At 41.4% G+C, this 18043-nt stretch overlaps 1 protein-coding gene across 3 annotated transcripts in view; it reads right to left on the bottom strand.

Moving 5' to 3' along the window:
* mast1a (microtubule associated serine/threonine kinase 1a) overlaps positions 1 to 18043 on the bottom strand; it is a 62627-nt gene continuing 44584 nt past the window's right edge. For all 3 annotated transcript variants that reach the window (XM_032500397.1, XM_032500403.1, XM_032500411.1), the window contains 17 exons: positions 17914 to 17981; positions 17713 to 17789; positions 16776 to 16984; positions 15868 to 16006; positions 15289 to 15421; positions 13871 to 14036; positions 13315 to 13416; positions 12417 to 12539; positions 12157 to 12266; positions 11385 to 11548; positions 7915 to 8159; positions 7404 to 7664; positions 7084 to 7316; positions 6495 to 6617; positions 6017 to 6153; positions 5012 to 5199; positions 1 to 4703 (listed from right to left, as the gene is read on the bottom strand). In XM_032500397.1, the coding sequence (XP_032356288.1) occupies positions 2977 to 4703; positions 5012 to 5199; positions 6017 to 6153; positions 6495 to 6617; positions 7084 to 7316; positions 7404 to 7664; positions 7915 to 8159; positions 11385 to 11548; positions 12157 to 12266; positions 12417 to 12539; positions 13315 to 13416; positions 13871 to 14036; positions 15289 to 15421; positions 15868 to 16006; positions 16776 to 16984; positions 17713 to 17789; positions 17914 to 17981 (4205 nt within the window). In that variant the 3' untranslated portion in view covers positions 1 to 2976. The remainder of the gene's footprint in view (positions 4704 to 5011; positions 5200 to 6016; positions 6154 to 6494; positions 6618 to 7083; positions 7317 to 7403; positions 7665 to 7914; positions 8160 to 11384; positions 11549 to 12156; positions 12267 to 12416; positions 12540 to 13314; positions 13417 to 13870; positions 14037 to 15288; positions 15422 to 15867; positions 16007 to 16775; positions 16985 to 17712; positions 17790 to 17913; positions 17982 to 18043) is intronic.

The raw sequence follows: 18043 nt of genomic DNA, 5'->3' as shown, positions 1-18043 counted from the left end.
TTTTGGAACAAATCTCAGAATTTTATTCCACATACTGCACTTCAGGTGTCTGCATTTGAATCACATCTATCACAAACTAAAATGCCCCATGGTACAAATAAATACTCTTTCAGTGAAAAGAGAAATGTGGAATGTTTTTATACTTGGAATTCTTGTTCATTGGAAAAATCCATATTTGTATACAGTATATTTTCTTCAAAGTAACAATACCAGCAAATTAAGATTTTGTTTTCAAATAAAGTGCATTTATTCTACTCTCTCTGTCAATCACATACAGAAAATTGAAATTCTTCAACATGTAACACTAGTATAGACACCACCGATTGGGAAAAGGCCTGAAAGTGGGCATAATAGCTGTTTAAGATTACATTACAGTTAGTTTTGTTAATCAGGTGCTCAGATCTGACCTGATAACTCATTTATTACATCAAGATATAAAAGAACTCCATCCTATCAGTAGAATATATAAGACAGTATATTATATTAAAAATGTTAATCCCTATTCCAGAAGATATAATTAACAGTCACGTGAAGAACACAACAACAGAAAGGAATAAAGTCATGTTTCAAGTGTTCATTTGACAACTACTGCAAACATTTTGTCATCAGAAACATAAATGCATACTCAGTAACCCTATGGCTAACAACATCCATTCTGCAGTGTTTTAGTGGTCTTGGCTTAATTACATAAATGCTCATTCCAGAGGATTAATAATGAACACTTTATAGAAACCACTTCAACAGTGGATGTTTTGAACCACTGGAGGACAGTAGAGTACAATGCTGAATAAAAAAACTGGCTGATGCGTGTAGTAGGTGGGACTTTCTAATGGGGGGTGTGACATCATTATTATACCTTCAAACATTGTTATATTTAAGGAATGATTGCTAACAGTATCCCTTTAAATATATTTAAATATATATATATTGCATTAAAGATGCATAAAGACATTTTTTTGATATTACTGAAAAAGATCTGCCAATACCACAAAAACCAGCTTCCCCCATTTGTAGCTCTGCATAGACAGATAAAAACCAAAAAATGTTGCCAGCCTGCCCACCTGCCCCAACTGACTTTTTAGACCCTTTTGGACTAGAAAATACATTTCTGTCTTTGAACTTCTGCCTCTTTGCGATGTTGCTGTTGTTGGTTGAATCAGTTTACATTTGTAGAGTTTAGAGGAATTAAGATCATTTAAGAAAGTGTTACATCAAATCAAAGATGGATTGAATAGTTTAACTCCTGAACTTTCTTTTGTAAATCAGCTAGTAGTAGTATAGTGAAAGCAGTTCTCACACACAGCTGTACATGATTTGCATAAGATTATGTACACTGGATAGTTACTGAGAATGAACTACTAAGGAGATGAATATGACCAGTGGAAGAATAGCACTAGTTGTTTTTCCTGTGAACATTTTGTCCTTCTAAGCACTCTTGCTGAGATTGATTCAAACACCTCTATCAGTATGTCACATAGCAACATGTGAGCTTTACATTAATCAATCTTGACTACCTAGCTTTTAGTATCTAACAACATAACACAGTCATTCTGATTATACTGCAGATAACCTTGTTTTGTACAGCAACAGGTTCATTGTGATATACTGTACCATGTCCCCACCACAAACCCAACCTTAGATATAGAGCCCTTTGACAAACACATTATGGTATGCTACATCCAAGACTGCCTGCTTTTCATGTTTTGCCACAAAACAACACATGGATTCACTGTACATGTGCTTAACAATTCTTTTGTACATACTATATCAACAAATGTATCCTCAATGAGCCAGCGTGATTTGTTAATAAAGGAGCAGAGGGGATAGCAAAGTCTGTAACTGTTGCTGGATCCTAACTTCTGCCTGTTTATTTCCAGTTTGGTTTCTGTCACAACCTTTGCTGAGTCAACCGTGCTGAGTGTAATTACCCCTTGAAAAGACATGCACATTCTCCCACTCTCCCAAACTTCTTAACTCACTCACTTGCAAACACACTCACGTCCAAATTATAGACCATGGTAGTATGAATTTAAATGCAGGAAAATCAGCTGCTGACAATGCAGTCTTCTGTGGCAATGTGAGTGTGTGCATGTGTGTCGGCTGCAGTTGGAGGCAGAGGGAGAAAAGAGCTGTGGTAGCCCTCCTGCAAAGGGGAGATAAGCGCTGAGCCCTGTCACACGCTTTCCTCCTGGACACAGCCTTCGAGAACCACCAGAAATAGACCCAAGGTGGCTTTACACACAAACACACACACACACAGACACACACACACACACACACAATCCCCTGTGCTGTGACAAACAGAACTAGACAGTGCTTGACATGACATCCACTGACAGAGTGCCTGCTTTGGCTTTGTCTGACCGTGCACAGCAACTCAGTAAACTGCTGGATGAAGAAGAAATTAGCTTAATCATCTTGTTGCTTGCTTACCCGCTCTAGCCAAACTGAGGCTGCATTAGTTGTTGTTTGATGCAAATATTACAATTTGACTGTGACTAAATTTATCACTGTCTTGTTGGATAAGCAGTAAAACAACAAAGGACTGGTTGAAAGACAAAACAGAGAGATTGGATTTGGTATTCACAGTTTTCAGCACGTTTTGATCCGTAAAGCACTTTTGACCTTCTTGTACCTATAATACATGTACAGTAAATACCATATAACATGCGTTCACATAGACCCACACACATATACATACGATGAAGTGTTCCACATTACATTAAGAGTCTTCTTATTAAATACCTTATAATAGAAAATCCATAGATAATGCAACTTTACAGTTGATTATTTCACTTCTGGTTTTAAGTTAGAATCAGTAAATGATTGGAATCAATAAATAAAAATTTGATATACTCTGAAACTGGAATGTACATTGTTTTTAAGTGCTTGACTTCTGTCGCATTATTCTTCCAAAAAGGCATCTTTTTTTATTATTATTTTTTTACTAAAGTCCCATTTAGGAACCTCATTGGGTCACATTTTTGACTGGTTGCTACCTGTTGCAGCCCTCTCTAGCGGTGAAGCAGCATGACTCTGGGTCACCCCTGCAGCCCCAACAATCACTCGACCTCCAGCAGGAAGGTCAGACTTTGCTGCTGTGCCTCCCTGTCTCTCCTCCACTGCCTTAGTCTGCTGGTCCTTGCTCTTGGACCCCTCCTGAGAGCCAAGCTTGATTGGCCCAAGGACGTTTTTGGCCACAGTGGTCAGCTGGCTGACAAAACTTGTCTTGTCACCAGGGGAGACAGGCCGTGACTTACAGAGGGAAGGTCCGCAGAGGGAGGGAATGGCAGAAGTCGGGGAGGGAGAAGGGGAAGGTGAATGCTCCTCCACCACCTCCAGGCGACATTTATCCTCCCAGTCAAGGGTTCCCCGGTAGCAGTTCACAGGCCCAAGTCCTTGCCTCACCTTGCCCAGCGAGAGCGGCTGCCCATGAGGGGGAATGACGGGAGCAAGAATGCGAGCTGGGAGTTTGGGGCTTTTAGAGCCGAAGTCTGGAGTCCTTGAGTCACTGCCCTCTGAACCAGCCTTTCTCAGGCTGTCCCCCATACCTGATGGTTTGAAGGTTTTGTTCATGCTGAGAGGACCTGCTTTTACTGTTGTGTTGATGCCGATGGATTTATCTGGAGTGGAAGCAGAGCTCTTGGTGAAGGCAGCACCAGGTAAACCAGGCCTACCCTTGTTATCACCTTCTTGCTTTGGTTCAGTTGTGCCCCATAGCTGCTCCTGGGGATCTCTACTACTGGATAACACACTTTTGGCTGCCTTGAGGTCTTGTGGTTTAGAATTTATGTCTGCCAGACTCTGGGGAATCTTTTCAAGTCCCTTTAGACCACCTAGACTTCCTCTTGTTTTGGGAAGTGTACTAGAAGTTGTAGTTTTAGTGGTTTCTGCACTTAGTCTAGAGCTATGGCCAGCCTGTGAACTAAAGGGCAGCTCACTTGTATGAGGTTTTCTTGTTAAGGATGACTGGGATACTGTTGCTCCAACCCGACTCAATCTCTCCAGGACTGCCCCAGTTTCAGTCTCCCTCTCTTTCTCCCTTTCCCTTGCTCTCTCCCTTTCTTCCCTCTCCCTCCCAGCCAGCAGTGTTTCCCTGCTAAGCGGTGACTCCTGCCTCCCTAGTCTCCTCATAGGTTTCAGGACACCGGCTCCTGGGTTTGTAGAGGATGAGGGCAGGGGTGGAGGATTAGGGGGCAAATTTTCCCCTTCTGTCTCCAGCAGGCTCTGGAGCCCGAGCTCACAGAGGAAGGCATCCTTACGGTACTCAGAATGCTGCACCTCCAAGCTGTGCTTCCTCAGCGGACCCCCCAGCCCTCCTGTAGAACTGGACTGGGTCAGAGGTGAGCCTAGCTTCTCTGCTGACTGCACCCTTTTGAGGAGAGGCGATCGCGGGGGTTCAGCACTCTTTGGCCTGGGGCGGACCACTGGCGGCGAGGAGTGGAGCTTTACAGGAAAGGACTGGGTGGTGTTGGAACTCCCCACGGTGTGGCCAGGCAGTGGTGGAGGCGAAGACTGGGTAGGGGAGGGTGTGTGGGCGAGCGGGGACAGGGGGATGTTACCTGCAGACTTACAACGAGCAGAGCGATACTGGCGGTGGAGTTTAGGAGAGAGGCCGTGCAGGGAGCTGGGCCTCATGTGCTGAGCGGGAGCGGGTGAGTTTGGAGTGCTAGAGGCTGGAGAGCTGCTCTGGGAGGAAGCACCTAAAGCAACACAGAGCAGAAAATATCAATTAAGATATAAAGAATCCCTGAGGAAAAGATGTACTTTACTTTTGATGTAAAAGTAATGATTTCCTTTTAGGGTGAGTACAATTTCTGGTTTTAAAAGCTTACTTTCCTGGCCATACACTGTTTTTTGGAAGTCAATTTGGAACTCCCAATTTTGTTTTCTAAAAATATATCTAGTTGTTTTCTGTGCAGTTTTAAACAAATCTTTCTAATGCAAATTAATCTAAAGACTATTTGTGTTTTAATAATTGTATGTGGATTGTGTATTTCCAGTGTCTTACCCAGGTATGAGGGCTCAGGGGTGGAGCGGTAGCCCTTAGTTGGGGACCTGGCAGACAAGCTGTTAGTCGGGGAGCCAGGAAGACTCTCACTGGAGGACAGAGAGCGATTCAATGAGGAAAGGCTGCGGCTGGTGTGCAGCAGATTGGATTGTTTTGTGATCTTACGGAACAAGGAGTTCCGCTTCTTACTGCAAGACATACAAAGAAAAGACAGGAAGAGAAAGTAAGATTTGAAATGGGATTGACATAATAGATTTTATGTTGATAAATTTGTCTTTAATACCAGTGGTTTCGCCATTTTAATTTTTTTTAAAGAATAGAGCAACTGAAGATTGACAGAAAGGGATGGCAGGTCAGATTAGAACCCATGTCGCTGTCAACGACTAAACCTACATCAAGCGCTCACTCTACCAGGTGAGCTTGAGGTCACCATGAATTTGCCATTTGTACCATTTTCAAAAGCAAGCCAGGAGATATTGTATTTTGTCCAGCTACACTAAGAATCCACTTGCAGAGACAAGATAATCCATCACAGTGAACTAAAAAGCATGAAATTCATGAGCTGTGCAGTTAAAAAATCAAATCCAGCAGAGAGACATTTAGTTGCTGTGCAACAGCTGAGTCTCAAGAGTCAAATGTTTACTTACATGCTTGATTTCCCTAGTATACCAAAAGTAATAAAAACTAAATGGCAAATGGCTAAAATGTGGAATACATGAAATCAACCTAAAACTGCGATAACCTCAGAAAATGGTCATTAGCAATGTAAAGTATGCAGTAATTGTAATTAATGGGCTAAGATGTGCAAACCCACTGCCCAATGGATTGGGAATCTCACCAGATAAACAAAGAGATAGTCAAAAAGACAAAGTTGTTGAACATTTTGCACTTTATGTTAGACAAAACAAAGCAACTCCTTTACTTTTGTATTGTATTCTAATTAATGAGACAACAATCATCTAAGACATTGCTGCCTTGCAGTGGTGCAGGTGCGTAAGCTCCTACCTGTCCTGGCTGTCCTTGCCCATGGTCCTCTTGTATCGACGGGCCATCTTACACTTGTAGCCGGCCTTGCGGGCAGGACCCACTTTAATGGAGGTGTTCTCAAAAGGCGTGGTTGTCACCGTCACCTTGTTTCCACTCTACACAGGTTAATCACATTAAATTAGTTCTACATTGATCCTTACAATTATCCACTGTCAAGCCAATTATCTACAGAAAACTGATCAAGAAAATGTTGCCTTACTAAAAAATTAGCTAAATTAATGTGGATTTGAAATAACTGAACAGCTATTTAGACCAGCGTTACATTGGAGCAGCAAGCACTTTGTTTAAGTCCATGAATAGCCTTTCCTTGAAATTGACAACTTATAAATAGACAACTAAGTGGCCTTATATTAGCAGAAACAGAAGAACTACACAAGAATATTTATATTATCAATATACAGCACAACTATGGATGAATAAGCATACTGCTGCCTACCTTGAGGATAAGCTCTACCACTTCAGTGTGGACCAGACCGTGGACAGACTCCCCGTTGACGTGAGTAATGAGGTCACCGGCACAGAGGCCAGCTTCCTGGGCGGGGCCGCTGTCCTCTACATGCTGCCAAGTAACAAAAAACGTTCAAGCTCATAACAGGACAAAGGCAATTACATATAAACATTGAGAGTGAGTTTAAATCTAGACATTCTGAGTTTAAGTCTAACAGTTAATCCTAAAATAAGTCTCTACATTTGTGTCAGATTAGAGGAAATCATAAATTATTTCCCCTTGATTTTAGCTATGAATAATACAAGTCAAGTCTTTTATTAAAGAACAACTACAACAGGATGAGAAATAACACATTCCACGCGTCAAATTTGAACCCCAAGCTGAAATTAATCAACAGTTTTAGATATTGCTTGCGCTCCTTTTTTTAAAATTCACTGGTACCTGTTTAATGCCACCTCAACTTTAAAATACACAATCAAAAGTCACAGCACAAGCCATTCCTTTTTTATGTGAGGTCACTGACTTCAGCTCCAGTACAAAACATCTCCAGTAGTACACACTACTACAAGTTCCTTACCCAAACAATGTGATGGACACTGTAGACATCACTGTCTCCGATGTAGACCCTGATGGCCCTGAGAGTAAAACCGTACTTCTTTCCAGAGCGATGGATGGTGATGGGAGAGCGCAGCACGCTGACTGCTGGGCAGAAGTCTCTGCTTGGTGAAGAGTCACGTGACGAGGGGTTGGAGGAGAAAGAGTGGGGAGACATGGGGCTGGCCAGCGGAGAGAAGCCGCCATGCTGCTCAACTAGAGAGTAATGAGATACTGTATTAGTGTTCCACAAACTAATACTTCCAAAAGGATTTTAGTCAATTCCTTCCTAATGCTGCTCACCTGATGGTATGATGACAGACAGGGCCGTGGCAGAGGCTGACTTGATGACCTTGTTTCCAGGTCTGGAGTTGCGTTTCTCTCCGTCCCCAGACAAATGCTGATGCCGCGCCCTGCGGAGAACCAGGTCATTGGTGGCCCGGGACCCCAGAGGGTCATACAAAGGAGTTATCACATCACGACTGACTGCTGCAGGACCTTGGGACAATGTGGCAATGGTCGTGGTTAATCCTGGTGGTGTCTCTCCATGTCTAGGGGATTTGTCTGTGAGGATGTAGAGCATAGCTATTTAGGTTTAAAGTAGCATTTAGAGGTAAAAATAGTAAAGTTCTGAATTGTCAAGCTGACTCAGCAGCAGCCACCTAATGGGGTATTACAGGCTGCTTTCCCCCCCCCCTCTTCCTCCTGCTTTCTCTGTCCTTTTCCGTATTGCCCTCTCACTTATTTCCATTCCTATTCCCTCTTCACCTTCATAACCTTTCACTACCTCAGACACTTCCCCCTGCAAACACACCTGCTCCGCTGATCTCCTTCAGACTGTTTCTCTGCTCCAGGAAGCTCGGCGAGGGGACACTAGATCCATCCAGTGAGGTTCCACGGACCTTGATGGGCACCTGGCGAGACAGGAAGTCTGGCTCACCGTCTAGGGGTGAGGCAAAACGATGTGTATCCATCAGTGCTGAGAAGCGCCGGCGAGCACCAAGAGGAGGGCTACCATCCCCGTCCATGCAGAGGGATTCTGAACAAGACAGGCGCTTCCTGCATGAAAGGGAAACAAGCTTTAATTGTAAGATAACACAAATAGTGTATTCTCTATAAGAGTCCAATATTTAACAAAACTAGGACTTTACAGCCATGCTACCAGCCCAGTGAGGCTGTACTGATGCACAGTGGTTCTTTGAGCTTAATGCTAATGTCAGCATGCTAACATGCTTACAATGACAATGCTATCTTGCTGATCATGTAGCATATTAGAATGCTAACATTTGCTATTTGGCACTAAACACAAAGTACAACTGTTGTGAATATGTTACATTCCAATCTGTTAGAAGCCTGTGAAAGCCTCTGTCATCTGTTTTTATATGTATCATAAATTGTAACACTGTTTGCCTCCTTGAAGATGTATCTGTGTGAACCCACCCTGAACCAATCCTCCTGTCCATCCTTAGTCTCGTTCTTATTTTACTATTATCAAGTCATCTAAGTGAATGGAGCTATTGTTAGAACATGTGAATATTCTTGTGTGCATCATTAAACCTTTAGAACATTATGAACTGAACCCTGCTTTGTCCTCTGAGATCTCGTAACTGCTTTCAGAATCAACTCACAGAGGTTAAGCCAGCAGATGATAGGATAGGAACCACAAAATAATTGTGATCAAATTGTTTTAAAACAACAGCTGAAGCTGATGGTAATGTTTTTGACCTGATGATGGCGCTAGATGGCAATTGAAGGGATGACCTTTTACATGAATGTGTGTACCGATGTCATCTTAATCCATCCAATAGTTGTCTAGACATTTCACTTTAAACATCATGGTGCACTAGAAAAGGTCGGGAGATCATTCAGCAGGATTTGTCATGAATGTCTCTGCATAATTGCATGGCAATCCATCCAATAGTTGTTGAGATATTTCCATCAAGACCAAAGTGGTGGACTGATCAACTGGCATTGCCAACTCTAGAGCCCTGCTGCTAGCATGGCTAAAAAGATTAGTCACATTATTTATGTAATGGTACCCTGTGGAGTTTTTTCTCTAGCAGCGTTATGGAGCAGTTGTTCTATGACTGGGTCCCTGTTTTGTTTGCACATGCACATGCACAGGGGTGACGCAATACACATTCCTGCCAATGATATCACACTTTCCCACTGATCTGATCACTTATCATAAAATGGAGATAATGATAAGGCTGCTGGCCCTGGTGGCATCCCCAGTTGCGTGCTGGGCATTGTCAAGTGCAAGCGGTGGCTGCAATGGGCGTGCAGCACCGTCAGGGACACCTTTCACCCCAGCCAAAGACCGTTTGCCCCCCTCCCCTCTGGGTGGTGCTACAGGACTCTCTGTTTCAGAACCAGCAGGCTCAAGAACAGCTTCTTCCCCTCAGCAGTCTCAGTACCTGTACTCTGTGCAGTGACAATAAAGTTAAATCTAATCTAACGCGCCAAGATATTCTGCAATGCACCAGAAAAGGCAGGATGGAAGATGCTTGGATGTAAACAATGGCTTTGCAATTGTTTTCTGAGGAAGGAAACACATTCAATACAGCTGTTAGAGCTCAAGGACACACACTGTGCATTTTGGTGAGAAACACTGAATGTAAAAAAAAATTTAGTTTACAAAAAAACTCCACAGGGCCACTTTAATTAAAGAAATGAATGAATGTAATGAGCTGCAGCCAAAAAATAATCATAGCTGGCAAGATATTGATAATTCATACTTGATATGGGAAAGAGAAAATCCAGTAAGGTAAAAAAAATGTTGAGCCACTTTTACCTTATCACACTTTCTAACCATTATAAATCTATGAATGAATGATTTTATTTTACAAGTGAATGTTGAGAGATAGAAATCTAGATGTAGGCTAAAGATTGAGGTGAAATGGAGTTATGAGAAGTAATGGCAATCTGTTTCTGCTGTATGCTCTCAATTGGAAATGTGTCAGGTAATGGAAATGAGGTCTGGACTTAGCAGGTTGAAGTCTTGTGAGCTGCTTCAAATAATGACAAGCAAAGCTACAGAACAGAATCTGTTTAGGGAATCTAGATCCCAGGATGAGAGTACATTTATTTTATTTAGGGGCTTCAGGTAATGAGAGGTCCCTTTTTAATCCAACATGAAGATATTTCAATATATCAATAAAATATCATTTTGTGTATCTAAATTGGAAAATTATGCACTGAATTTGAGTGAAAAAGCAACAATTAATCGCATTAATGTCATGGTTAACTCGCAATTAATCACACATTTAGAATCTATTCTAAATGTCTCTTGATTTCTTTTTGTCCCTGTATTTTTTCTAATTTTAATGCTCTTATCAACATGGAAAAGTGGATCAACTTGCTTTGTGCAATGTTTTTTTTAAATTGAAAACAACATTGGCATATAACCTACTGTACTGTTCAATTTCACATGTAATATTCTCGCTTGGAGCAGTCATTAACACTTGGAGCTAATAATCTCTCACACAATGTAACACTGTCCATCAATAAAGACTGGAAGTGCTGCGATGATAGCTCAGTTCACAACGACAAAACACACAGATCACTTTGGTCTCGTCAATGAAACCATTTGGCAACTTTTAAGAAGTAAACTTTCCATTCAGAATCTTACTGGCATCCATTTTGGCGTCTCACGCTCACCATCCACGCAAAACGTTATGTCACTACTCTTTGGCCGGTTTGCAAGCCCAAACAAGTGTGCGCAGCTTGCCTGTTGTTTTGTTTCCGATCTAGCTAGCTGGTCTGATGTGGTGTTCTAACGTTACATGTGAAAAAAACTAAAAAGTTTGCTAGGCCAAAAAGAACGTCAATCTTGCGATAAAAAAATGTAACCGTTAAAATGGGTTTGCATTAACGCCGTTAATTACGCGTTTTACTGACAGCACTAATATTTATCAACAAATCTTGAAAAAAACTGACACATTAGAGACATTTTGGGTTTCTGTGAGTTATTTGAACCAGCCATCCAATTCCACTTTCCAAACTTTGCAGAAGTGGGAGCTGTTGCCTGTTGTTGACTCAAAGTGAGTGTGAACTCTCGCACAAAGTTCTTTTTATACAAGAAATGTCAAAATTGGTGTCAGTAAGAAAGAAAGCAAAGTTATTCAGGCACACTGAGGTATGTGACAGCTAGGCTGCTAAAAAAGAAAATAACTTCAAGGAATCACCTTCTGAACAACTTCAATCATATCTCAAGTATAAAGAACCCACCTTATATACATATATGCTTCTACAGATCCACATTTAAGAATGCCCACCACTCACATTTCGGGGGATCCGGTCCTCCAGCTCTTGTCTCTCATGCTGAAGCTGCCTAGGCTCTCTCTCTTGGTCACCTTGTCCTCCCGTGGGCCCTTGTGCTCCCGACGGGATACAGAGGTCGTGGCTTTCTGCTCCAGCTGAGACAGATGCTCCATACTGCTGTACACCTGCAGGGGGATACAGTCAGATAAATTATAATTTGGTCTGCTGGTAGTTATTAACAGCTCTAGAATATAGCTGGTAACTGGGGGTTACAGCTATATATTACTTAGCTGTAATCATTTGTGCTGTATTTGTTTTAGATATCAGGTTATTGTATCATATTGTATGTATTGTCCCGCACCCTGAGACTCTACACTAAATGTATTGTGTATCTGCTATGCTTGAACAAGGCCACTCAACAGCTATTGACCGAAACTTCAAATACATCTCTGAATAAATTTAAATTGAGCACTGAGCAATGAGGCACTTTTTGATTTTCTAAAGAGCTCCTTCACAATCTCAAAACCCAAGAATGAGAGAATGGACCAGGTGAAAGACAGAGGGAAAGCAGATGGAAAAACAGAGCAAGCGTGAGAAAGAAAGGGAGAGGATGAAGTAAGTAAGAGCCAAGAGAAGGGAAAAAATTACTAATCCCGGTACTGCTCTTTGGAAAGTAGGACCTAATTTTAATACTCTTGCATTGGGTGACAAAATAAAGCAGGGTGACCCGGTGAGAAAAAAAAAATGAGAGAAATGAAAGAGGAGAGGGCGGTAAAGAACGACAAAGTCAAACCTTGCTGAAGCGAGGAGAACAGGAAGAGAACTGTCTGATCTCTACAGGCTCATCGTCATTGGTGTCATCCTCGTCGTACGTATTTATGTGATGATACCGATCCGAGCGGGCTGGCAGGGGAGAGGGGAGATGAAATATATGACTTGTCAGTTCAACATAAAAAGTGCATTTCTGACAGGAACGGTGTCAGAAAATTATTGTACAACCCATAAAGCTAATATTGATGTACTTTACAGACACATAAATCCAGAGAAACCTACTATCAAAGTAGCTGGTGTCCTCTTCTGACTCCAGGTGAGGGATGAACTCTGCCTTCTGTCTTAGCAAACTGTTCCAGTCCAGCTCTGTAAAGAACGAGTGTTGCTTCACCTCAAACGCTCCGCCTGGTGGCATTAACAACACAACCTGTAAGCCTCACTCAAAATAAAGTATGAATACAGTGTATATTTAAAGCTGCTTATCGTTATATTAATGTGAACGGTGTTACTCATAGTGACAAACACAGAGAATTATTACCCCACTCTGCATTTTCCGTCAGCTTTTTGTGGCTTTCAGCTATTTGTTTTGGCCCGTAACGTAAATATTCTCTGGTCACAAGCTTTGGGTAGTGACCAAAAGATTGGTTGAAATAAGTTCCCTATGTAGGGCGGATGGGCTCACCCTAAAATATAAGGTAAGGAGCTCAGTAATCAGGAGAGCGCTTGTAGTAGAGCCACTGCTCCTTCATGTTCATAGGAGTCAGTTGAGGTGGTTCAGGCATCTGATAAGGAAACATCCTGGGAAATCACCATTTTTGCGTTTTCCGGGCATGACAAACTACAACCCGGGGTTGACTCAGAACACGATGGTAACATTATATATCTCATTTGGATTGTGAATGCCTCGGGATCCCCTGGGAAGAGCTGTAAGACGTTTCTGGGGAAATGGACATCTTTATTACCTTGCTTAGCCTGCCGCCTGCCACCACAACCAATAAACCAATCAATAAATTCATATTTGTGAAATACTGAGTTAATTTAGTGTCTGTTGACATAATGTCTGTAAGCCTGAATGCTTCTTTGGACAAGTCCTCGTGAAATAGCACTACGTATTCTTTATCCCAACGTAAAACAGGTGCAAATCACAACTCTGATATCAAGTAAATGCGAAAGTTAGTACCTGTACCCAACCTCACAAGAGGGTTGGTCTGTAGCAGGGCAGAGATAAGGTCCTGGGAATCTGCAGGCAAAGCTTCATCACCATTTGGCCAAACTATATTGTCTAACAGAGACAACAAAGAGAGATCACAAGGTCAGTGTAACCAGGGAGAAAACAATTGTCTACTTTTGCTGAAGGCTAGTTCAAACTACTACAAAATTGCCCTTAATACCTGCATGTCAGCAGGGGAAACAAAACATTTTAAACATGGAAGAAAACTATTCTTTTTGGAGCAGTATTCAATATCTAAAGACTTAAATTATATCACATGCTTGAGTTGCATGGTATTGGATAAGAATGGTGGTACTGATCCTTAAAGTATACGCAATTTGTTTTATAAATGTTGTAGTAGTCTTAAAAATTGTTCTGTACACTTACTATGACCCACTTACTAGAAGACACCTAGATGAATGAAAACATACTGTACATGATTTTTGGTTTGCTTTTCATAGCTAAAGATGTGCACTTTGAGAGTGGCTTTACAAATAAGTAAATTAAGTTTACAATACTTTCTTACCTGTGATGACCTGTCCAAACAGCTCCTCCGGAGTGTCTCCAAAGAAAGGCACACAGCCTACCAGGAATTCATAGAGGATGATGCCCATGGCCCACCAATCTACTGGCTTTCCATAGCCCTGACGGAGAATCACCTCTGGAGCGATGTACTCTGGAGTACCACACACCTGAGTGATAAAGAGACACGGGAAGACAGAGAAGGAAAAAAAAGGAGAGAGAAAGAAATAAAAGATGGGTTGAAGATGCTTGACAAACTTAAGTTGTTGGATTCTGGAAAACATTGAAGTCAAAAGGAGCAGCAACTTTACAGATACAGTACAGTACTCTTATTTAGACTGATTATTAACTAAAACAGTAAAAAAAAATATTTAAAGCAAGAAAAGAAAAGACGGTCGGACTTACTAGTTTCCCCGAATTTGTCAAAAAAATGTCTCGGAACACACCAAAGCAACGCCGACATGAGAGTACGTTCTGCACGTGCGCAAGACGTAATAGTCTCCATAACAACAGGAGGCGCTAATCTGTATCGTTGGCCAAAAATCTAAATCGGACCTGATTGAACAAACGTGTCATGTGGGTCTGGCTTCCTCGGAAATTCAAAGTCAGACTGTTAGGTGGCTCCTTCAGAACATCTCATATTTTACTAAAATAGTTCACCGAAATGTGTTTTTGAAAACATTTTAAGCGGGAAATAGGCCATGCAGTTGCTGAATCTGTCTTCATTTCAGATTGACAAAGGTCAACATCAGAATTTGAGAGACTCTTGTCACACTCAGCATTTGCGGGTTAGCACTCCACCAATCAGATTGGTCATTTGAATCCAACTGCCGGCAGTGCCCGTCTTCCGACCGAGCATGTCAGGTCTGCCAAAAGGCTGACGGCTCCTTTGACGGACAACGGCATGGAACACACCAAACAGACTCAAGTCACCAACCTTGCAAGACTGTCCGATGGCCTATTATCGGGTTGGTGTGTCAGAGCCATTACACAACAGAGACATTAGCAATGAGAAACACTCTCAGAATCTCCACTAGAAACACAAAAAGCAAAACTCTGGTCTGTTTCATCCCCAGATGTGAGTTGATTACTGACAGACAACAGATGCCTGCTTTAACCCAGAAGAGCTGACTGATCTGACTGCTTATGACCGGTTTCATACAGAGCCTAAACAATAACAAGATTGTAATGGAGATGGAGATCATTAATGATTCACAAATTCAGATTACACAGGAAAAATTGTAATGGAAAGGATTGATTTTGCTGATTACACATGGCTGGAGGAGACAAAAAGATGCTGCAAATGCCATGCTAATTAAATGTATCTGTATGCAGCCTTTCTTATTTTATAATGGTGTGATAAATTACTTCAATTAAAGTCTAAACGCCTACAATACACACTGCTAGTTGCAGGTACTGTACCTGCTTATCCAGGAATTCTCTGGCATCTTTTTCAATGTGTCCCTCATACAGATTGGTGGTGAGGCTCATTAGACCCATCTTCGACAAGCCAAAGTCTGTAAGCTTAATGTGTCCCATGGAGGTGATGAGTAGACTATTAGAAGACAGAAAACAGACATGTTTAGTACATTGCAAGAAAAGGTAAATATAATTGAGTATGGGGTTATTTTGAAAGATTAGTCAAGGTGACAGATTGTCATTTAGGTAGTCAGGTTTTGCATTATACACCTGAGGGAGAGAACTTAAGTGGAGATATAAACACATGAGACTGGCGTGCTACAAAAGAATGCACAGAGAAACTTTTCATCAAGACCAAGATGAAGTATTTTGGTTTAGTTTCTGTCTGAGTCAATTGCTAGCTGTAAGACCAAAACAATGACTTGAAAGATGCTGAAAAACACCATAGAGCTGAGAGGAACTGCAGTTGGGCGATTAATCTCTGTGAGTTAGTCACTACAAGCGACCTCTTTCACATCACATGTAGTCATTTGATCCTGTGTTAATATAAAAAAAATGATTAGTGCAACTTTAAACACTCACTTGTCAGGTTTAAGGTCTCTATGGACAATGCCATAGTTGTGCAGGTATTCCAGGGCTAAAACTGTCTCAGCAAAGTACATCCTTGTCAGCTCCACAGGCAAAGCCCCGATGTTTTTCAACAAAGTGGCACAGTCGCCACCTGAGAACACAAAAACACCACAAGTTATTGTGTTAGTCCGAGTGGATTTATCCATTTCATACTTTTGACAGGAAATATTTTACTCTTGCTTGAGACGTATTGAATGAAAATGATTTAGACAATGGTACGGAAGCCCAAAAAGTCTGCAGAATGACGTAATTTAATCCTCTGATGGGGCAGAATAGCATCATAACAGCTAATTCATAACAATAGCATTCCTATTTTTTTGGTGTACCTGCGCTTATAAAAGGGTATAATCATTTAATTTTGTATGTTTCTATTCTATTTTTTTATTGCCTTGTAATCCACCTTTGCTCCCCCTAAAGCACGTTTGGCAGTGTCATCCCACACGCGTCACTCATGACAAGCCCTGCATGGCTCAGTGTGTCTGTGCACCAACAGATAACATAAGAGCTTCTGCAACGCTGTCTTCAAACTTCTGACCTTGTTTGACTTTACATGGTGAAGAATCATTGTTGTAGTGAAATAAGAGTAACCATATTGCTTTCATTTTCCTGGATCTGAGCAGACAAAATCACCATTTGCCATTCAGGCGTTCAGCTGACACTTTTATCCGGAATTAAACAAATGAAGAAACCTGAACCAACATTTCCTCAGATGCCTGACACATAAAAAGGAAGGGCAAACAGAACAGAAATGTCACCCAGACTCATTCAGAGTAGTCTCATGAATGATAAATCTCCTTTCATTTTGAGTACTCCCTCTGTGTAATAAAAGTCTGCAACCAAACTAAATCTGACTCGCTTACCCTCAACATATTCCATGACCATGCACAGATGCCTCCTAGTTTCAAAGGAGCAGAACATGGAGACGACGAACGGGTTCTCTGCAAAGGTGAGGATGTCTCTCTCTACAAACGCCTGCTGGATCTGGTTCCTAAGGATCAGATTCTGCTTGTTGATCTTCTTCATGGCAAAACGCTGACGTGTTTCTCTGTGGCGCACCAGGTAGACGGCACTGGAGAGAAGGTGAGACAAGAGTGAAAACTGAAAGGACAGGGTAAAAGTGTTGAGACCAGTATAAAATGTATTGTATGAGAAGGTTAAAAAATAGAGAAGATATTCCATCTGCTGTCAGACATGAATTTAATGCAGTGTGGCTGAATGGATATTAAGACTTAAAACCCACTGGTATAAAATGTCAAGCCCAACGCTAGTAACCTTTGAATTTCTTTTAATCCTGAACTGAATTTTTTTAGCCTACTTCAGACATTTCCTTTCTCTTTTACATGGGCAGATAATGCGGGCTCCTATTTTGATGGAGCCAAGCTTTAGATAAACTTTGATCATCTTTTAAATTACAGCAACATGTGCACTGATTACAACCAAGAGGAGACCAAACGTTATAGTTTTAAATCCCCAAAAATTGCTGTACAGTACACCTCAAGTTCACGCCATTATGTCATCTTTTAAATTATTCTACAGACCAGTGCTTGAATATACGTCCAAAAACGGCATTCAGTTTTATTGATTTATTTAAACAGTTCTTCATGAAGCAATATAATAGATGATACTGAGCATGAATGCTGATTGTTGACCTTGGAAACACTTACTGTAATGCTTTTTTTCCAGAACTCTCTACCCCATTTCACAGTCTTCCACAGGGGTTAAATAAACACCACACAATAACTTCTTTGGATTTGATTCAGTTTGGAGGGGTCAATGAGATTTTAATCCATTACTTACCCATATGCTCCATTGCTGATCAGTTTGATGCTCTGAAAATCTTCTTCACTCGGTGGCTTAATGGCTCTCCCTTTTCCCTGGTAATACATTTTAAATGTATAATTGATAGCTGTGTGTATTTGAATGGTGGTGTGTATATGCAGTCATTTTGTGTGTGAATACATGTAAACACAGATCTGTCTGTGTTTGTATGTTTTTCACCTCTGCTGAGTCATCAGTCTCTGGAGTATGAGGACCCTCACTGTCGTAGCTGTCAAGGCTCACGATTTCTGTTGAGAATGTTAGTCAATCAAGCAACATGGTGTCATCAATCATGCTAAAACAACAGGCC

Source organism: Etheostoma spectabile, chromosome 2 (assembly GCF_008692095.1).
Source record: "Etheostoma spectabile isolate EspeVRDwgs_2016 chromosome 2, UIUC_Espe_1.0, whole genome shotgun sequence".
Lineage (NCBI taxonomy): Eukaryota > Metazoa > Chordata > Actinopteri > Perciformes > Percidae > Etheostoma > Etheostoma spectabile.
This window is presented reverse-complemented; position numbering and strand designations above follow the sequence as displayed.